The sequence below is a fragment of the Lissotriton vulgaris genome, chromosome 2_1 (assembly GCF_964263255.1).
Source record: "Lissotriton vulgaris chromosome 2_1, aLisVul1.2, whole genome shotgun sequence".
NCBI classification, from domain to species: Eukaryota; Metazoa; Chordata; class Amphibia; order Caudata; family Salamandridae; genus Lissotriton; species Lissotriton vulgaris.
Genome location: NC_141687.1, coordinates 1,469,685,893 through 1,469,708,421, shown reverse-complemented (window position 1 = coordinate 1,469,708,421; position 22,529 = coordinate 1,469,685,893). Strand labels below are relative to the sequence as shown.

The 22,529-nt window shown below is 46.6% G+C and overlaps 1 protein-coding gene across 1 annotated transcript in view; it reads left to right on the top strand.

The window, feature by feature from the left end:
• The window catches only part of CFAP221 (cilia and flagella associated protein 221), a 663,664-nt gene extending 645,510 nt beyond the window's left edge, over window positions 1-18,154 (top strand). The window contains exon 24 of the mRNA XM_086957336.1: window positions 17,484-18,154. Within this exon, the coding sequence (XP_086813462.1) occupies window positions 17,484-17,610 (127 nt within the window). The 3' untranslated portion in view covers window positions 17,611-18,154. The remainder of the gene's footprint in view (window positions 1-17,483) is intronic.
• Window positions 18,155-22,529: the final 4,375 nt, after the last annotated feature.

Genomic DNA, 22,529 nt, shown 5'->3' with positions numbered 1-22,529 from the left:
CAATATGTTTACACATTCAAAGACCCTTAAGTCTCCCCTAGGTGTTCCAGGGGTGGGGGATCCTGTAGATATAGGCAGGGTTCTTGTGAAAGATGTTTTATAAGCCCTGATTTTGGAGAAATTGCCCAAGTCATTTTCCCCATTGCAAATCCTCAGCTACATAGGTTAACATGGCAAGAAGTTATTAAAGAATAACTAACATCTAGGATGTCATAAAAATAGAATTCAAGGACCTCCTAGAATGGTATTGATAAATCCAACAATATGCTATTGTTGAATGTATCCTAAAATGTACAGACAAGATGTTTTAAGACTTTCTTGTCTGTAAGCCATAATTCAGCCTTCCAACGGCCTGTCCTGATTAGTCAGTGTTAAGTGGATGAGCCAGGCTGCTTTGTTGAGGTGATAAGCAGACCCTGGGGTTAGAGAGCCTGTCTGGGGCGGCAGGGTTCTTCTACATAGGAATGCCAGAGCAGGCTGAGGGGTCTCAATTAATAATCTTCGGTAGAAGGAGGAGACAGGCAGGAGAAGCCAGTTTCACTTACACCCCTACTCTTTGAACCCGGTCAAATGGCAGGATTAAGGAAGGAATGATCAGATGCAAGGGGGAGGGACAATATGGAGATGACCCATCCTAAAGGTCAGTTTAGCCAGCTCTTGTCTTTCTGCAGGAACATAAGTCGTGTTTAATTTTGGAAAAAATTGTGCTCTCTCGGAGACTATAGTGCCACACTTTGGAGGATATGGGTAATACTCTGCGGTGTTGCCCTGCACCTCATTGGACAGGAGTGCCCTCCTGCTTGACCCAGAGAACTTTGAGTAAGTATCTGAGATGGGCAGGGCCTCTAAGATCTACTGCTTCAAATTTAAGGAATAAGAAGGGTCCATGCTGGAAGTTTGATTTGCACCAACCAGTCCCTGCACTCTGACTGACTGCCCCTGCTCCACAGTCTGGAATTGCAGCCCTGTGAATCAAACCTGTTTCAAAAGGACTAAAGAGTGGATTCCCTGCAAGCTACAGATTAACAGAGCTCACCTGGACAATCACCACCAAGAATCCCCAGCCAGAGTAGTACCAGTGGATTTGTAAGGGTTTTGTCCAAGTGGATTGTGGGAATTGAAGTCCCAAACTTTCTAGGACCATCTTGGAGCTTCCAGACCCTGGACGTACGTTTTGGAAACTTTGGGACCCCCAAAGGAACTTCAACCACCATCCAGGTTCATCCCACTGAAAAGCTCCAGAGGTCCAACTTTCAGAGTTTGACCGGGAGTTGGCTGAAACCCATGCCAGCGAACCCTTATCGAATCTGGCCTGCTGAAGAGCATCGAGGCACACCCATGTGAAAAAGCTCCATAAAAGTTTCTAAGTCCGAACGTAGAAAAGGTGGCCGGGACTAACCGCAAGAGTCAAGCCACCCACTTTCAACCGCGAGCCGGCTTGGATCTCTAGTTCATCCCACTGGAAAGCTCCGCAGGTCAGACTTCCACAGGTTTGACCGGGAGCTCGTCGCAAGGCATGCCGCAACCCCTCACTGGATCCTGACTGGCTGAGAGCTTCAGGGGACCCCAGGAAGAAAAGCTCCTGAAAAGATTTTAAGTCAGAAGCTAAAAACTTTTACCAAGACCTACTGCAAGCGGTAGCCGCACAGGGCTCCTTCGTAGCCGGCCTGAACCTTTGACTTTCTCCTGGTCTAGCACAACCAGATGGTGCTATGGGTTTCTATGTGCAATATTATGCTAAATCTTTCAAAAATCATATCTCCAGTTCCCTACATTGGATTTTTTTCATTTGGTGTTATTTTAAAGATAAAATGTTTTTCTATTTTTTTTTAATTGGTGTTGGATTGTTATTGTATGTTGTGTCTTAATTATTTACTGAATTGTTGTTTTTAAATGTTTCACATACCTATCTTTGAAGTTAAGCCTGTCTGCTCGCATCCAAGCTACCAAGGATTGCGCATGGGAATACTCTTCTAGGACCTATACTGAGCCTTATATTATGTTAGTGGTCTCATTGCCAGTGGTAGATATATATATATTTACCAGTACTAATAATCCACTTTCCAACACACCTCCAGTCACAGTTCTGGGTGAAATTCTTTGTTCTTTTGCTCACCCTGTCACCCCAGTGTGAACCCAGCCATATGCAAATCAGTCTTGACCCTGCTTACAGACAACTCCAGGTCCTCCTTATTACTTAATACATTTCCCACCATATACCCCTACAAACTCACCTGCCCACATCTAAAATATAATTACAATATATAATTACTACACAATATACATAATTATTTATCAATTAAGATATTAAAAAATATTTAATTATATTTAATTATTACTTAATTAGCTTCCCATCCTATACCCCTACAAATCTAGCAATCACAAACAAAATAAAACTAAAATAAATCAGAACAACACAATGTACAAGAATATTGTTGTATGGAAGAACTCACAGCGACCATACAGGAGTATAATAAAAAGGATATATTTATTATGAGCTACAGATTTCAGCTGGTGTCCCTCTCCAAGCTAGCAAGCAACTGCCATACCAGGCAAGAAGAGAGAACACCGAAGTGGGGAAGGATCCAAAAGAAATGCACAGATTAAAGGGGCAGTGAACAGAAAGTAATAACACATGAAAACAAGATACAACAAATACAATCACATATTTTAAAATTATTAATTAATTGGTACTTAATTAACTTCCTGCCGTATTCCCCTACAATCTCAGCATCCTGCTAGAACACTACACTACAAAACCAGAGCAGCGCCGTCCGCAAGACTGCAACCCACTCCAGTACTGTAGTTCTGACACCGCTGAATGCCCCAAAGCAGCCGGGGACCCATCATTATACCCAACCCCAATACAGTGCCAGATCGACACCGCCCAACTCCAACAACGGTGCTGGCCAGGCCCAAGTTGGAGCCAGTGACTTTTACGTTTGACAGGCCTGGAGGCTGTGACTATTAGGAGGGGTCAGAGGGCCCTTATGGTTACCATCCTCCTCTAGACCATGGCTACAGAGAAGGGTACCTCTTTCTCAGTGGTGGTGCGGAGGCCGGCTAAGGTCCGTCCTGAACCTTCAGCTGCCCTGAATAGCAGACAAGACACATGTCTTGACAGAGGTGCTTCACCTTAGAGTTTCCCCCTCTGAACCTTTGCTCCCATTTAATAAATCCCTTTTAGATGTCCTTCTTGGGGCCTGGTCCAAGCCTTGCACAGGGGCTCCTGTACACCAGGCAATTGCCTGCCACCTCCAGCAGCCAAGCCTGGTGCGTTCCCTACCACTCCACTGGATAGCAAATCTAAAAGGCTGGATACCTTCAGAAATAGGGGTTTTTCTTCCAACAAGCTAAGCACTGTGGTCGGTAATCATTGCATGCTTTGGTGCTACCTACAGCTTGGAGGAGGCCTGAACCATACTCTCCCAAGCTATTGCTGATGGGAGGGAAGGCGGCACAGTTCACCATTCAATGTGGACTTGAAATGACTACTCCCTGGGCAGATGGATGTAATCGGCAGTGGCCCTGAGGCGCCATACCTGGCTGAGAATCACTGGGTTTCAAAGGGACGTCCAAGCTTCACTCATGGGCATGGTCTTTTATGGCTCTTGCCTTTTTGGTGAGAAGGCGGACCCAGTGTTACACTGCTTTAAGGATAACATAGCTGTGCCAAGGTCCTCAGGCCTATCCAAGGCCCCTCATCAACCCCAGTTCACCTTTTGTCCCCTCTGTGGCTACGGTTCGGTCTATCAACCACACCCTTTCTTACCCAGCCACCAAGGCCAAAGGGCTCGCTGCCCTTTGGTGGCTATGAACACGGTTTCCACAGACCACATGGGACCACCAGCCAGAAGTTGGGTCAGTCCACCACCCTTGGCAGCTGCAACCTCCAAACCCCTTTAATTTGTCATCTTTTCATCATGAGCACCCAGTGGTAGGCAGGTTCTGCCATTACCTATCCTACCCAAGTCAATAACATCCAACAGGTGGGTTAGCAGATTATCCAGAAGGGCTACTCTATCCCTTTACTGGAATTTCCCCCCCCCCCACCCCCCCCACCCATGCCACCAACACATGACAGGCTAACGGAGTATCATCTCTCCTTGCTCCATCAGGAAGATTTGGTTCTTTTGGCCAAAGAAGCTATTGAGAGAGCGCTTCCATCAGATGTTGTTTGGTGATTGCTATTCCCTCTACTTTCTGGTGTCCAGAAAGGATGGAGGCTTTTCTCCTATTCTGGGCTTTTGACTTCTCAACCTCTTCCTAAATAAGAAGTTTAAAAGATCCAACTGCCCACCCTTACGGGTGATCAGACTGACCGCCTCGATAGGGAAATATCGGAGGTTGAAGTAAGTAAGATGATAGGTCAACTTAAGCATGGGAAGGCGGCAGGGCCAGACGGCCTCCCAGGGGAATTATACCGGGTATTATGTCCAGTGTTAGTAACAACATTGACTTCGTTATTCAATAATATCTTTATAAATGGGTCAGTGCCTCCCCAATCATGGAGTGAAGCAACCATAGTCCTTATACCGAAACCAGGCAAAGATCCAACTGAATGCGGGTCTTATCGGCCGATCTCGCTACTAAATAATGATTATAAAATCTTCACAGCAGTTTTATCAGCACGGCTGGCAAGCGAGATCGGCTCGATAATTCACGAAGACCAAAAGGGCTTTATCAGGGGACGTCAGTTGGCGGACCTAACTAGGGACTTGGTTGCGGCAATAGATATCGCCACTACGTTTTCTTTACCTTTGGCTACATTAACCCTAGATGCCACTAAGGCCTTTGATAGGGTCAATTGGTCCTATCTGGCGGCGGTATTAAGGAAGTTCCAGCTAGGCGAGAACTTCTGTCGAACCATCCAGCTCCTATACAGAGCTCCCACCGCCAAACTGCTAGTCAATGACACACTTACGGAGCCATTCAAGATTTCACGGGGAACTAGGCAGGGCTGCCCCCTTTCACCACTCCTGTTCAACCTTTACCTAGAGCCATTTGCGCAGACACTTAGAGAAGAACTTAATATTACCCCCTTTGAGTTTAGCGGATGGGTGAAGCGTCTGGGTATGTATGCAGATGACATCCTCATTTATACATCAGACCCTGCTCAGGCCTTTCCAATAGTTGTCGGAGAGCAGAAGAATTCGGTCAGATCTCGGGGTACGAGATAAATGCGGGGAAAACCGAAATAATGGTTTGGAACATCAACAACACACAACTAGATATAACCTCCTCAATGCGCTATTTGGGAATTAAGATCACACACGATGTTGGGAATATAGCTCAGGCCAATTTGGATCGGGTTTGCCGAGAATGTCGGGCGCTTTTAAAAGCATGGACGTTTCTCCCTTTGACGATCTATGGGAGAGTAAGCCTTATAAAAATGTCAATTTTACCAAAGCTCACATTTATATTTAACAGTATTCCTTTAGCCTTTGAACCAAAGCAAATTAGGAAATGTCAACAGGACATTAATGCGTTCATTTGGAATTACAAGTCCACTCGGATAGCTTGGAAGAAACTGAGGAGGAGGAGGGAAAAGGGCGGGCTCTCCCTCCCAGACATACAATACTACGCTTGGGCCTTTCAGTTATCATTCTCCAGAATGTTACTGAAAACCCCAACAGATTCATCAGCAGGGAGAATGTTTAAGGCCATGTTAAATGGAACGGGCTTGCCACTGGACGGCTTTCTATTTAAATTCGGAGAACAGAAGTTTTTCAAAAAGGTGAGGCTGAAGGTCTTGCAGTCGATGGCCAGAGCCTGGACAAGGATTAAGAGGTCGGCAAGGCTGGCCTACTATTCAAATTTAGCTCCAATTTGGGGGTCTCCGGGGCTTCCCCCGTGTTTGGGTGACGACCTTTCGATACCACTAAGAGAGGGGGGGATACTGAGATGGGGAGACTTGATGGCTGGTGGGGTATTAACATCGTGGGACAGTTTGTTTGAAAGGGTTGGCCCAAGGCTATCAAGGTTTAAATATATACAACTAGTAAGCTGGTCTAGAGAGCTCCTTCAAAATAATGCCCTAGTGGGGAGGTGTAGTGTGCTAGAACAACAGCTGGTGGAAAAACCTCAGGGGGGCAAAGAGGTTGCATTTTGGTATTGGGCAATCTTGGAGGAAGTGGACGGAGATTTTGACCATCCCGATGAACTGTGGGCGGAGGACACGAACCTTCAAGGGGAAGAATGGTGGATAAGATCATTCACGCTTCTTTATAAAACTGTCAAGCCTGCATGGTTGAGGCGGAATCACCTGTTCACGGTACATAGAGCCTACTGGACACCACAAAAGCTGGCAAAATTCCAAGCTGGTAAATGTTGTAACAAGTGTAGTCTTCAAGGCGCATCGGATGTTCACATGTTCATGGACTGCCCTCCAATCAAGGCTTTTTGGGTAGAAGTCCTGCTTACATTGGGCTCGATACTCAAAGTATCTTTACCCTGCACATTAACACTGATAATCTCTGGGATGGATGATAATGTCACTGGCACAGCAAGGCCCTTGTTGTTTTATGCAATTTTACTCGCTCGGCGACAGATATGTAAATTTTGGGTCGATTCCAAGGCACCAACACACGCCAGTTGGTTGTCATCTCTACTTGAAACATCAAAGGTAGATTTGGCTAGACCTTGTAGCAGTAATAACCTTACATTTTGGAACCTTTTGATTTCTTGGTGTTAGTGCACCGGGGTTTTTTTTTTATTTTTTTTTTTTCCCCGGGTCCTATGATTATGTCTTTAAACTCCAGGGTCCAATGTGGCGGTTTCGAAAGATACGAGTTGGGCCTCGCGGTAGTTCCTACCTTGATGGAGTCTGGGATGGGTTTGGCAGGCCGCCATCCGCCACCAATGCCTCAGTAAACCCAGATATATTCTCCCGCCAAGTTGGTTCCCAAGGTCGTGGTGGCAGTGAGGTGCGTTCCATCCCTGGTCGCACGAATAGGTGGTTGGCTATACAGTAAGAGAAAAAAAAAAAAAAAAAAGAAGTTTAAAATGCTCACTCTTAGTCCTGTCTGCCCTGGACCTGGGAGACAGGATGGTGCTGTTGGACTTACAGGACACTTGTTTCCACATCCCCTTCCTGCCTAACGTAGGCGTTACCTGCCATTCACGATGGGCCATAAGGATCATCAGTTCTCTGTGCTCTCTTTTGGCCTTACCAGTGCCTCTCGGCTGTTAACCAAGCAGTGGGTGCGGAACATCTACGGAGGTCAGGGGTTTCAGTTTTCCCCTACCTCAACAACTGCATGTTGAAGGCGGGCTTGTCCCAGGCAGTTTTCTATCCATTCAAACTACAGCAAACCTCCTGCACTCACTGGGGTTCACTATCAACATGTCAAAGTCACACCTGACTCCCTCTCATACATGCTCTTTCATCAGTGCTGTTTCGGCACCGTGCAGTTGAAGAATATTCAGGGTATGATTTCTATATTTCAGCCTCTATCTTGGATTTTGGTGAGACTGACACTTAGGCTGTTGGGTCTCATGGCCTCCTGCATCCTTCTGGTGACACATATCTGCTGGCATATGGGGGCTCTGCAGCTAGACCTGGACTTCCAGTGGCCACAGCATCAATGAAACCTCCCAGACTTGGTCCAGATCTCAGAGGGTTTGAGTTTGAGTTTGAGTTTAAAAGCACTTTTAAAGCGCACGTATACCGGCGGTTTCTTGGCGCTGTAGCTAGCGGGAACTGAGGTTTAGGAGCAGGGAGGGTAGAGGGGACGCTTATTCAAAGGACTTTGTGAATAAGTAGGTTTTAAGATTTTTACGGAATTGGGGATAGAGAGTGATAGTGCGAAGTTGGAGGGGGAGGTAATTCCAGAGGGTAGGTGCAAGAATAGCAAATTTGGAGCCGCCCCACTTCTTTCTCCGGAAGCGTGGGATGGTGAGGAGGGACTGGGAAGACGAACGCAGGTCCCTGGAGGGGACATAAGAGACAATCTCGGAGGAGATGAAGGTGGGTGCCAGACCAGATCGGGCCAGGAAAGTGATGGATGCGAGCTTGAATTGAATTCTAGCTCGCACGGGGAGCCAATGAAGAGATTTCAGAAGTGGGGTAGAGCGGTGGAATTTAGGGAGGTTGAAAGCCAGGCGGGCCGCCTGGTTTTGGATCTGTTGTAGGCGACGCAGACTGTATGCAGGGATACCGGCATACAGAGCGTTCCCATAGTCCAGGCGGGACACCACCATGGCCAGAATGATAAGTTTGAGGGCAGAGAAAGTGAAGAAACGGGACACCTTGCGTATGGTACGCAGTGAAAGGAAGGAAGAAGATACCACAGAGCTAACCTGGGAGTGAAGGGTGAGTTGGGAGTTGAGTTTTATACCTAATGTTTTGACTGAGGAGGAGGGAACAGGAGGAGGGCCAAGAGAGGGGGGCCAGAAGAGAGGGGACCAGGGGCTGGATGAACCACCCGTCAGCACCAAATCGGTTTTATCCGGGTTGAGTTTGAGGTGGTTGTGGCTCATCCAGTCCCTGATGTGGAACATGACAGTTTGAAAGTTAAGGACAGCAGAAGGAGAGGAAAGATCAAAGACCAGCTGGAGGTCATCCGCATAATTAAATACGGCTACCTCCATCTGTTGAAGAGAGAAAATAAGAGGGGCAATATATAGATTGAACAAAAGGGGGGAAAGAGAGGAACCTTGGGGGACCCTGCACTGAACTTTCCGGAAATCCGCTGTGAAGTCACCCAGGCGGACAGCCTGGGTGCGGTCGCTCAGGAAGGAGGATAACCAGACCAGGGCAGACCCCCCGATCCCCGCCGCCCCGATACGGGAAAGTAAGATGTTGTGATCCACCGTATCAAAGGCGGCTGAGAGATCGAGGAGCACAAGGGCCTGGTGCTGATTGGTGTCCATACCCTCCCTGAGGGTGTCGAGAACCGACATGACAACGGACTCCGTAGAGTGTGCGGGGCGGAAACCAGCTTGACGAGGGGCAAGGGCTCCATGTTTCTCCACAAAGGAGCTCAGAGCGCAGGTGACGTGGCGCTCGAGCACCTTGGCCAGAAATGGCAGGAGGGAGATGGGACGGAAATTGGCCGGGACAGAGGGATCTGCCCCAGGTTTTTTCAGGATGGGCACAATTACCGCAGACTTCAGGGAGCTAGGGACTATGCCTTGAGCAAGGGAACTGTTGAGGAGGTGAAGGGGGGGATCTGGACAAGAAACAAAGATGTGACAGAGAATGTGGGCAGGGCAAGGGTCAAGTGGGGAGCCAGATTTGATCAAAGGCACCAATGAGGTCAGATTTTCCCGAGTGATAGGGGGAAAGGTGGTCAGTTTGCCTTTGGGAGGGGGACATTGAGGATCAACAAAAGATGGGGAAGGTAGAGGGATGTTGGCCTTGATGGTGACAATTTTGTGGATGAAATAATAATTGAGAGAAAGACAAAGGTCTTCGGACGGGGCTGGTTTTAGCGTAGTTCTTTCCGAGAACGCCAGGTTGTGGACGATAGAGAATATCTCCTTAGACTGGTTCTCCGCTGCTAAAATTTTGGAGGAGAAATAAGCTGTTTTGGCCTCCAGGATGCCTTTTTTGTACTGGCTGAGGATGTTGATATATTCCAGTTTCAGAATGGGGCAGTAGTTTCTCCTCCAAGCCCGCTCCGCGCGGCGAACTGTGAGTTTGGTGGCTTTAAGCTCTTTATTAAACCACCGGTTGGCGTCTTTGTCGCGTTTAGAAGTGATGCGCTTGAGCGGGGCAACGGAGTCGCAGCTGTGGGAGAGCCACTGATCTATGGTGTCAACCTGGGAGACGGTAGTAAGGCCCTGAAGAGACTGGAGAGAGCTGGTAAGGAGGGAGGAGAGATTCTCAAGGTTGACACGGCCCCATGATCGAACCCAGGTGTTTTTGGGCCGGGAGGGCTTAGCTGGGGGAAGAATAGGAAGGAGAAATGAAATCAGGTGGTGGTCGGACCAAGGGCAAGGGGAGATAGATAGTGATTCCACAGGACAGTTCAGGGACCAGATCTGGTCAAGCAGGTGACCTTTGATGTGGGTGGGGGAGTGAACATGAGATATGAAGTTGAGGGAGTGAAGGGTTTCGGAAAATTCTTTAGATGATGGACATTCAGCGGGATCAGAGGGCCAAAAGTTAAAGTCGCCAAGGAGCAAGATGGAGGAAGTGTTGACTGTAATGGTGGCCAGGACCTCCAAAAAGTCAGGAAGAAACTGAAGGGGGGACTGAGGGGGACGATAAGTGAGGAAGCAGGTTAGAGGGGGAGAGGTAGATACTGTGCGAATCACCAGAAATTCGGTGGTAGCAATGTTAGGTAGGGATAGAATTTGAAAAGGGAGATCGGTACGTGCGATGACCGCCACGCCGCCCCCGGCTCTGCCTGAAGGGCGGTCAGCCCTAAGGGCATAGTAGGAGGCCGGAAGGGTGGATAGGAGTGCAGGGAGGGAGTCGTCGCAGAACCAGGTCTCAGTTAAGAAGAGGAGATCTAGAGCATGAAGATCCAGCAAGAGCGAAAGTTCATGCGCATGAGCAACGGCGGACCGGGTGTTATGGTAGAAGGCTGTGAGGTTTTTAGGGGTTGGCGGAGGAGCAGACCTACAAGTCGTGGGCGGGGTATCCAATGTAGGAAGAGGGCGAGGAAGGGGGGAGAGGGAAGCTATGCCGAGAGCAGAAATGCGAGAGCTGATAGTGGCCGAGATGGGCCAGGGGCCCTGGTAGCTGCGAAGTAGGTCCGGGGTATAGGTGATAGGTGGGGCAGAGTGACGAGCCCCTAGTCCCGGCAGACGGGCTTGCCTTAGGCGCGCCTTCGGCGCGCAATCAACGCGCCCACTGCGCTCGTCCGCTGCGCTTCCTACCAAGACACATAATTTATGGCAGTGGGACAGGGTATTGGAGGGGGCGTGGCCAACAGAGGGGGCGTGTCTGTGGCGCGCCTCGCGCTCGAGAATGGCGCCTGGAAGGAGGGGGTCGTTGCAGCGTGAAGCGCTGTTTAAAAGATGCCCAGAAGTGCAGGTAGGAGGGGGGAGTGACAGGAACAAAGTATCACAAGTAAAATTTTTAAAATCAGAGTTATGCTTTCTCCCCGCTTTCCGCCTCAGGAGTCCAATTGCTAGTGGGAACTGCAAAAGGCCTACAGTGGTGGCTGACAAGCCGTGATAGGGTCAGCGGTAAACCCCTCTCCCTTTCCGAGCTGATAGTAGTGGCAGAAGCATCACTACTTGGCTGGGGTGACTATCTGGAAGAGGTGGAGATCAGAGAACTTTGTTCTCCAGCAGAGGTTGGGCTTCACATCAACTTGCTAGAGCTCTGGGCAATTTGATTGGCATTGAAAGTCTTTCTTCCTTCGATCAAGGGAAGGCTAGTGCAGGTGTTCACAGACAACATCACCACCATGTGGTATTGCACCACACATGGTATAGTGTGGTTGTGGACTCTGTGGCGAGAGGCTCTGACCCTATGAACATGGCTGGAACATCAGGGCATTTCCCCAGATGTTCAACACCTGACTGGTTCTTTTAGTTTCAAAGTGGATAAACTCAGCCGTCGATGCCTAGTAGATCACATCCGGAGTAGGTGCACGATCTTTTTTTTAGAGTGGAGAGAGTCTTGGTTAGATTTGTTCCCCATCTCAGAGAATGCACAATGTCAGCAGTTGTGTGCTCTGATTCTCCAGACAACAGCCAAGGTGTATCTCGCTCAAAGACGCCTTTTGTCTCCAGTCGAAAAACGTTGCCTTTGTTGCGCCTTTCTGCCAATACCGCTCCTGCCCAGAGTTCTCAAGAAGATCAGGAACGACTGGGCTCAAGTCCTTCTTGTGGCTCCGGATTGGGCATGGAGAGTTTGGTATCCCGAGCTGCTGAGCATCCATCCTCCGATCAGGCTGCCCCTTTAAGAGGTTCTTCTGCAGGAGAGGATTCTGCACCTGAACCTACGAGCCCTCGGTCTTCATGCGTGGAGATTGAGGAACTAAAGGTGACAGCTTTCAACTTGCCTCCCAAAGTCTGTGACGGTGTCTTGACAGCCAGGCATCCCTCTACTAAGATGGTATGTACCTGCCATTAGGATACATTTGAGGCATAGTGTGCATCCAGATACATAGACCCACTTTATCGAAGGTACTACTGTTTGTTCTTTCTTTGTCACAGCAAGGTTCCAGTCCGGGCACTGCAATTTCTGAATTTGTGTTCTTTTCCAACAACCCTCTTTGTTCAAGTCACCTGTTGTGACTAGATTCCTGAAAGGGCTCCAGCATATGTTTCTCCATAAGCCATTCATTATGCCCCACTGGGAACTTAACCTCGTCTTTACCTTCCTCATGTTTTCTCCCTGTCAGGCATTACATAACTGCTTACTTAAATTATTGACAACTTTTTTAGTGATCATACCATCAGCCAGGAGGGTCAGTGAGCTGTAGGCCCTACCTCTACAATCTCCTTATTTCACCTATTTCCCAGACAAGCTGGTTCTACAGACTTGTACCTCCTTCTTACCAAAGGTTGTCACTCCCTTTCATGTAGTCCAAAACATGACCTTGCCTACCTTCTTTGCTCCTTCTTACCCATTGAAAGAAGAGGAGAGAATCCACCATCTGCACTCAAAAAGGGCATTGTCATTCCACATTGCCGGCACACAAGAGTTTTGGGTGGACGATCAACTCATTGCAGGATACATGGGGGCTAACAAAGGGAAGGCAGTGCAGAAACGGACCATCTCGGGATGGATAACGCTCTGTATAAAGAACTACTATACTCTGGCCAAGAAGCAACCCCCTGAGGGCTTGTTGCTCATTCTACCAGAGCCAAGGCTGCAATCCCTGCGATAGCTCACGGAGTCCCTGTCCTGGACATCTATCTATTGGCCAGGCAGCATCCTTGCATATGTTCTGTAAGCACTATTATTATTATTTACCACTTATTAAGTGCAACGTATCATCCCCAGGAGGCTCTCTCGCCACGGCAGAAACAGCCAATCATTGGACAAAACACAGTCCGGTTAGAGGTTGAACATCCAAGTTTTAAAAAGTTTTCTAAACTGAGTTTGGTTTGAACATTTGCAAATGAAAAGCGGCAACTTATTCCAGTGGTGGGGTGGAAGGAAAATGCATGACCACCCAATCTGATTGTATTACCACGTTTGGGACACAAAAGAAGTAACTGGTCGCTAGATCTAAGTTGCTGGGTGGAAATATATGGCAAAAAAAATTTTTTTATGTAGTCTGGACCCCTTCCCTGCAATGGGCATTTTGCTCATTCTGACCTGCAGGAATTTTTGGAGTTAATCTGTTTGCAGACCTACCTCTGGGAAGGAATTGCTTGGATATGTATTCTAAGGTAAGAAATCTGCTGCTAGAAGTGTCAGATGGAAAACTTACCTTCAGTAATACCTTATTTGGTAGAGACTCTATCTAGCTGAAGTTTCCTTACTGACCCTCCCTTCCTCCACCATTCTAAAAACTGATTGTGAGGCTCTGCACTTCTGTGGTGGAAAGTCATGAAAATAAACTAATTTCAGAGCGCTGGTGGTGTGTCTGTATAGGCCCAGCACACGTAACTTTTGGCGCGAATGATGCTGATGCAGAGCCAGACTAGACCATCTACCAACGCGCAGGGGTGCTGCTTGAAAATTTCCGTATCCAATCTAATACCAAGGGATTATTCTAAAGTAACGTATCTGTGGCTAGATAGAGTATCTACCAGATCAGGCGTCACCAAAGGTAAGTAGCTTGTTCTTCCCTGCCAATAGCAGTTTAGAAAATATAACAGCTGTTTGACACTAACCTCTGATTGGCTGACACCGGCCTCCAGTGTTTGTTAAGCAGACAAAATGACCAATCTTGACGTAGTTTTAAAAGTATGAAGTTCTTAGTCAGCCCTGTAAGATCATAAGACAGTTAACAATTCTGGGAGTGATTATATTTTTGCGGCGGATGGAGTCGTCACCATTTACCTGGTGGTAGATTTTACAAACGCCAGACCATGACTTCTACATTCACCAAATGTATAAATGACTGCCTAGTAGTCATTTCTCCGAAGGCCCTTACTCCCCAGGGCCATCGGAGGGGATTAATCACACTGGAGACTGAGTAGTCTCTGCCGTGATTAACTTGATGGTCCGCCCGCATATAAATGCGGTGTGCGGATCACATTCTTGGCAGTAAGGATTCTCCATTCGTGTTGCGACGGAGTATCCTTACCCCCAATAATTAAATCGAGCCCTCCATTACTTCCAGGTCCTATTTCTTTTTGTGTAATCCTTTAAATCACTGGTTGATTCTATCAGATGATATTTAAAATTTGTGTCTTGGGTTTTCAATAGCTTGTGTCACAAGATGGCATTACAAGTGAATATCCCACACTTACTGCTCCAGTCAGGTAAGGGTCCAACATTTCGCTGCTTAACTACCAGGAAATTTCAGATACAAACTGAAAAAAAAACATTTCCACAACAGAGGATCGTGTGTAACATTGTCAGTAGGCCGTGAATAATTTCTTACTGCCAACATTGTAAGTCCTGTTACCTTTAAGACACTTGGCACCTTTTTAAATCGGTTTGATTATTCACAGGCATTACAAACAAGATGCTCGTGTAATATAATTCTAAGCTTTCTTTCATTGGCTGCATGTATTCCATGGAAGTGAATGTAATGAGATTCGAAACTAATACAAGTAATTATAGAGAACCTTGATGAGATTTGTTTAGAAGTACATGTCTCTGTTATCGGGGCATAAACTGACAAGTCTAAATGTCTTAGCATGCTGGGCTTTCTCTCCTGGACCAATGTTTGTATCTGTAGTCCAGGCCTCCTGTTTTTGTAAGTCTACTGTTTCCTCGCAAAACCTTTACTTAATGTATGTGTGCATCCACATAACGCAAGATACTGTCCCTGCACGTTTGGAAGCACATTTTTTTGAGGAATTTGTTATTTGAAGGGGGAGTGGTTCTTTAAGCTTTGCAGTAATTTAGCATTAGGTAGTGCTGTCCATCAAAGTGCCACACTTTTCCCCTCTGCAGATGACACATGGTCTCATTTTATTCTCAAATATTACCTATTGGATAATGTCCTAAAACCTCTACAATTCCACAAGATTTTGTAGTAAACGGGGAATTTATCAGTATCTCATGGTTACATTTCTTTCTTTTTGTTCTTTAACAGCACAACATCGTTTTTAAGACTCTGAATTGCTTTAAACTCCAGAAACAGTTATTTGAGTTACTGTGAATGTGGCTGAGTATGCTGTCTGGTTCAATCAATCAATCAATCAATCATACATATGTAGAGCGCACTACTCGCTCGTGAGGGTCTCAAGTCACTGGGGGGGGGGGGGGGGGGGGGTCACTGGGTGGAGCTGCTACTGTTGGAACATCCAGGTCTTGAGGAGTCTCCTGAAGGTCAGCAGGTCCTTGGTCTGTCTCAGGTGAAGTCCATGTCTTGGCGGTGAGGTGAGAGAAGGATCTGCGGCTGGAGGTCGTTCGGTAAATGCGTGGAACGGTGGCAAGGGCAAGGTGATCAGAGCTCAGTTGGAGGTTGGGAGGGTAGAAGGTGAGTCGTTTGTTGAGGTATGCCGGTCCAGCGTCGTGGAGTGCTTTGTGAGCTTGGGTGAGGGGCTTGAATGGGATCCTCTTGTTTACAGGGAGCCAGTGCAGGTCCCTCAGGTGGGCGGTGATGTGGCAGTGGCGGGGGATGTCGAGGATGAGGCGTGCAGAGGCGTTCTGTATGCGTTGAAGTCTCTTCTGGAGTTTAGCCGTGGTTCCCACGTAGAGGGCGTTGCCGTAGTCCAGCCTGCTGGTGATGAGGGCCTAGGTGACCATCCTTCTGGTTCCAGTGGGGAATCATCTGTAGATCTTGCGGAGCTTGCAGAGGGTGTTGAAGCAGGAGGAGGAGACGGTGTTGACTTGCTGGGTCATTGACAGATGAGTCAAGAATGAACCCCAGGTTGTGTGTGTGGTTGGTGAGTGTCAGCGCAGCTCCCAGCGGGCCCGGCCACCAGGAGTCGTCTCATGCAGAGGGGGTGGAGCCAAGAATGAGGACCTCCGTCTTGTCCAAGTTCAGTTTCAGGAGACTGCTCTGCATCCATTTAGCGACGGCCTTCATGGAAGTTGGTTTTGGCGGTGGCGGGGTCTTTGGTGAGGGAGAGGATCAGCTCGGTGTCATCGGCGTATGAGATGATGTTGAGGTTGTGCGATCGGACGATGTTGGCGAGCAGTGTCGTGTAGACGTTGAAGAGGGTCAGGCTGAGGCATTATCCTTGGTTGCTAAACCATACATCCGACACCCTGTAACGTATGGTCACCACAAGTATTATGTAGTCTGGGGTAAAATAACTGAGCTGTTTATATCCGAGGAAAGTAGTTTTATGTACCTAGGATTTATGACCACAAGGTGTGGGGCAACATTACCTTTTTGTTTTTTACCAGCTCCATGACAGCCTTATTGCATCTTATTTGCATATAAACAAAACTGCTTAATGTGTGGGTTGCACCCATTTTTTCTCTTGCACACCGATTTCTCTTCTCAAAGCTATTTCAGTGCTGGCTTTTGCAGTGTAATATGATTTGTATAATTGTTATTAAGTGCTCACTCACCCACTCATAATCCTACAATATCATGTTAAGACATCAAGTTTTAAGTTGACCTGATAGCTATTTTAGGTAATGGTGAAATATGGTCCCCCTATTCAATCGTAGCTAAAATACTTCTATCTTTCAACACACTGAAACTTCACACATTTACAATGAACTCCACTTTTTCATATTCTCAAAATATTTATATTTTATAATTTGACAAACTACCTCATGATTGAAAAATTTTACTTATTTGGTAAATTGAGAGGACAATGAGGAATACGACAGGAAAGACAAACATTATAATGTTTGCAACTAAGAAAATAATGCAAAACATTTAAAAATTCATAAAATCCTCTCGAAGGGCACTAGTTTCTGACATTTTGAATTACTATTCTAATAGATATACAAACTAAATTATGTGGTTGGGTATTTTTTCTCGCCCTCTACAATATCAACACAAGCTTTGCAACTGAAACATAGTAAGAGAAAACCAAAGGTTTTTGTGCAGTTTCCCAGGTTATGAGAATCTGCAAAGCTTTACACCAGGTATTGTAAAACCTATGTAGGTTTGTTAATACGAGTCTGTACTCATCTATCCAAATTATTTAGAAAATAATGCAAAACATTTAAAAATTAATAAAATCCTCTCGAAGGGCACTAGCTAGTGACATTTTGATAATAGATTTACAAACTAAATTATGTGGTTGGGTTATTTTTTCTCGCCCACTACAATATCAACACAAGCTTTGCAACTGAGAAAACCAAAGGTTTTTGTGCAGTTTCCCAGATTATGAGAATCTGCAAAGCTTTACACCAGGTATTGTAAAACCTATGCAGGTTTGTTAATATGAGTCTATACTCTATCCAAAGTATTTTTTTTAAATGCATGTTTAATTTTTTACACGCTTCAGTTGCATTAAAGTGACTTCCTTATTTCTTTCAGGGATTCGAGAGAACAACAAGCAGAATCGAGTGTCTTCACACAAAATAATAAACTAGGAGCAAAGGTTCAAGCACGCCTGGAGCAAATGAAGAAATTAGCCGTCATGAAAACGTTGGTTCCAGAGTAAAATGTATAGTATACAGACTACTTGGTGTCTGTGTACACCTTGAAAAGCTAATGCTACAATAATACGTATGCTTCCTAATTTCTTTATAGACTAATTCCTATAGAGCTATTTATTTAAACAGATATACCAATTAATTAAAACGGCTTTCATTTGGCAATTAATTTAACATGTCAGTCAAATGTACCCGTATGAAGTTTTTAGGCTTGGTTAATTTGGAATGAAGAACATCAATATATTTTTCATTAGTGTTGAAACCTCAATTATTGTAGATCCCACCATGAAGCTAAGGATGCCTACAATGTAATCAGATATGTGCAGATTTGTTGTTAAACATTTTATTGTCAATTCTGTCAAATTAAACATTATACTCCCCACCTGACAATAAAGTATTTTAAACTAGATCATTTATAATAAGACAATTCTTTTATTTTTTAGTATACGTTAAGAAGTATTCTTTTTTTATTTACTATTGTAATGTTAATTCTTCGTATCGTGTGACTAAAAATTGCACATAATTTCACATGTAAATAAACTATTATTTTTATACAGACTGATATTATCATTTTTTAACCACAACCAACCTGTAACCCAGCTTTTAAAGCATCAATGAATTTAGTTGTTGGAGCAAAGCGTATTTTAGAGACAATAGTGAATTCAACTGCAGGGCTCTGTTGATGGCAAGTGAGGTATGTTCAGACTGTGGCCCAGATGCATGAAGCTAAAAACCACTCGAAAAGGGGCAGATTCTCAGAATCTGCCCCTTTGCGACCAGTATTTTTGCATTTGGGATGCATCATCCCAAATGCAAAAATCGCAAATTGAGAATTCGCTAAATTGCGATTACTTCCATTTAAGGAATCTCAAATTGAGATTCCTTAAATGCAATGCATTAAAGTTTAAAAAATAGCGATTTTGCTAATAGGGCTCGCAAATTACCATGAAGTACAACTTCATGGTAATTTGCAAAAACTTTGAAAAATGCACTAAAGTGCATTTTTCAAAGTTTCATGTTGCGCACACAAATTCCCTAAGGGCATGTGTGTGCCCAACATATGTGCACAGATCAATTTCAGGGGTGCAACAGGGTCTCCTTTGGACACCCCTGCACCCTTGAAATCGCATTCTCATTTTACGATTAGCTAATTGCAATTCGCAAATTGAGAATGTCTTCCAATTCATTCCTATGGGCCTCTAGGCCCATAGGAATGAATGGGGAGGTATTCCTTAATTGCGACTCGCAAATTGCGAATCGCAATTAACCCCTTCCATGCTGGTGACGAACCCCAGCCGTCACGCTCTGCGGCGCTCGTGTGCTGATGACGGCTGGGGTTCGTCACGGCCCCGCCCTGTTCTTTTGTTTACCGCACAGCAGCGGAAACGGCCCAGCATGGAAGGGGTTAAGGAAATTTAAGAAATCGCTATTTTTAAAGTGATTTCTTCTTGCATATCATTTTGCTATTCCTTATTAGCGATTCCTTATTTTTCACTAATAAGGAATTGCAAAATGGATGCTTGATGCATCTGGGGGTAAGTCTTTTGACAAAATAACTGACTGGGTATTGACAGAATAAATGTTTCATATAGATTATGGAGAATAATAGACGGACAAAAGTTCAGGATTCCACATCACTTACTAAATGCCTTTTTGGATTCACACAAGTATTAATGGAGAAAAGCTGCCCTGCTTTTCTACGTTTTTTTCCAATTATGAAGGAACCCCATTGTGCTGTTTTTATGTGAACAGTTGTAGAAAGTTCTTCAAGGTTGGAAGCTTTCTGCTAATACATAATAACTTGTTTTGTCACTATATTTTAGCAGGCCTTGATTCCTTTCTAATTGCTAGTATACCCTCTGCACATGTTTTAAGTTTTAAATATCTAAGCCACAGACAGGCACCACAGAAAATATTCTACATACAGACATGGAAATGGGTGGCACAATTTCTTTTATGCGGTACAAAAGGGGGTGGTGATGGACGGAGCATCTGAATCAATCAAACACTCACACCCAGTCAAAAGATCTGGGTTTAATCCATCACCGTTCTTTAGCCCACTCTGCCACCCCAGTTCAGACATGGCCATATGCAAATCAGTCTGACCATGTGCCTCATGGGAACAGTCCAGCCCGAACTGCCAAGCCATGTCTTCCCTGGACCGGAAACAAGCTTCCAAAGACCGGTTTCTGGCATTCCAGCCGTCTTCAGCCCGGCTTGCTTGAATCCAGTGGCAAAGTGAGCAAGGGACTCCGTCTGAGCATACCCTGCCATACTTATGGCGGCCAAAAGCGGTACAAAAGGGGGTCGTGATGGACGGAGCATCGGAATCAATCAAACACTCACACTCAGTCAAAAGATCTGGGTTTAATCCATCACCGTTCTTTAGCCCACTCTGCCACCCCAGTTCAGATATGGCCATATGCAAATCAGTCTGACCCTGTGCCTCATGGGAACAGTCCAGCCCGAACTGCCAAGCCATGTCTTCCCTGGACCGGAAACAAGCTTCCGAGGACCGGTTTCTGGCATTCCAGCCGTCTTCAGCCCGGCTTGCTTGAATCCAGTAGCAAAGTGAGCAAGGGACTCATGTCTGAGCATACCCTGCCACACTTATGGTGGCCAAAAGCGGTACAAAAGGGGGTGGTGATGGACGGAGCATCTGAATCAATCAAACACTCACACCCAGTCAAAAGATATGGGTTTAATCCACCCCAGTTCAGACATGGCCATATGCAAATCAGTCTGACCCTGTGCCTCATGGGAACAGTGCAGCCCGAACTGCCAAGCCATGTCTTCCCTGGACCGGAAACAAGCTTCCGAGGACCGGTTTCTGGCATTCCAGCCGTCTTCAGCCCGGCTTGCTTGAATCCAGTGGCAAAGTGAGCAAAGGACTCACGTCTGAGCATACCCTGCCACCCTTATGGCGGCCAAAAGCGGTACAAAAGGGGGTGGTGATGGATGGAGCATCTGATTCAATCAAACACTCACACCCAGTCAAAAGATCTGGGTTTAATCCATCATCGTTCTTTAGCCCACTCTGCCACCCCAGTTCAGACATGGCCATATGCAAATCAGTCTGACCCTGTGCCTCATGGGAACAGTCCAGCCCGAACTGCCAAGCCATGTCTTCCCTGGACCGGAAACAAGCTTCCGAGGACCGGTTTCTGGCATTCCAGCCGTCTTCAGCCCTACTTGCTTGATTCCAGTGGCAAAGTGAGCAAGGGACTCACGTCTGAGCATACCCTGCCACACTTATGGCGGCCAAAAGCGGTACAAAAGGGGGTGGTGATGGACGGAGCATCTGAATCAATCAAACACTCACACCCAGTCAAAAGATCTGGGTTTAATCCATCACCGTTCTTTAGCCCACTCTGCCACCCCAGTTCAGACATGGCTATATGCCAATCAGCCTGACCCTGTGCCTCATGGGAACAGTCCAGCCCGAACTGCCAAGCCATGTCTTCCCTGGACTGGAAACAAGCTTCCGAGGACCGGTTTCTGGCATGCCAGCCCGGCTTGCTTGAATCCAGTGGGAAAGCGAGCAAGGGACTCACGTCTGAGCATACCCTGCCACACTTATGGCGGCAAAAGCGGTACAAAAGGGGGTGGTGATGGACAGAGCATCTGAATCAATCAAACACTCACACCCAGTCAAAAGATCTGGGTTTATTCCATCACCATTCTTTAGCCCACTCTGCCACCCCAGTTCAGACATGGCTATATGCAAATCAGTCTGACCCTGTTCCTCATGGGAACAGTCCAGCCCGAACTGCCAAGCCTGTACCTTGCAGATTAGAAAACGGCTAGCAGCACTTGCCATAAAGGAGGTTTTAGGTCCCAGGGATAAAACATAGTTTGCTTTCAGGCAGACAGGAATTCATTGGAACCGCTAGAATGTTCGTTTTTTATTACTTCTTCTTGTTCTGTTGCGGAAAGATGATGACCTCCAAGTAAATCATAAAAAAATCCCAGGCTGTCTCCTCATAAGTTTTTTTAGCATTTCATGTTCTAGGGGCATGCTCCCAGGTAAAATCTCTCTGATAAGTTCCTTTCATCACAGAAACCGAAAATAGCAGAATTTGTGATCTCCTGCGGTTGCTTCTCAAATCTCTGAAATCCATCCTAAGTAGACTTATTTATTCCCACTAAGCATCACAGGAATTCCCTCTCTTACAGGTCCTCATTGGCTCCAGCACTAATTTGACATTTTTAGAATCAAACAATTTTTATTCAGCAGACATATAGCAGTGAACACAGCCAGGCTGCCTACATCCACCGGCCGGCAGAGCGTAGAGAAACAGCACAGAAACACAGCCATAAGGTCTACAACCCGACCCGGCGAGGGCGGACTGTCAGCCAAGTGGTGCAACCAAGTCGGGTGTCGATGCTGCTTTTTATAAAACCAGAGAAAACAAAAACACCACAGAGGAAACAAAAGCCTACCCACCCCCCCACCTCCCACGTGCCCAGGACCCCCCTCCCTCCCAACCACCCACCCCCTCCGCATCAGCATGACCCAGGCATCTGACCAAGCCCACACTACTGGGGACCCCGCCACACTCCAAGGGTGAACCGTGGTCCCTCGCATGCTCGCCCCTGGTGGCTCTAGCGGGATGAGTTGCAACACCTGCAGGAATTTGGGGCAGGTCACCTCCCGTAAGTCCCGAGATAGCAGATGTATGAAGGGTGCCCAGAGCTTCGCATACGTGTCCCCTTTACCATCCACACCCAGGGAGAGCCTCTCCATGCCCAACAGCAACCAAAGTCGTCTAATCCAGTCCCTCGGGTCAGGGGCGTCTGGTGAGCGCCACTGTGCAAGGATGACCAGGCGTGCCGCCAGGAAAGCCAGGGCTATTTGTCTACCCCGCGGGGAGCGCAGGGGAAACGCCTTAGGATGAGGTAGGCCCAACAGTACATGCTCTGGAGC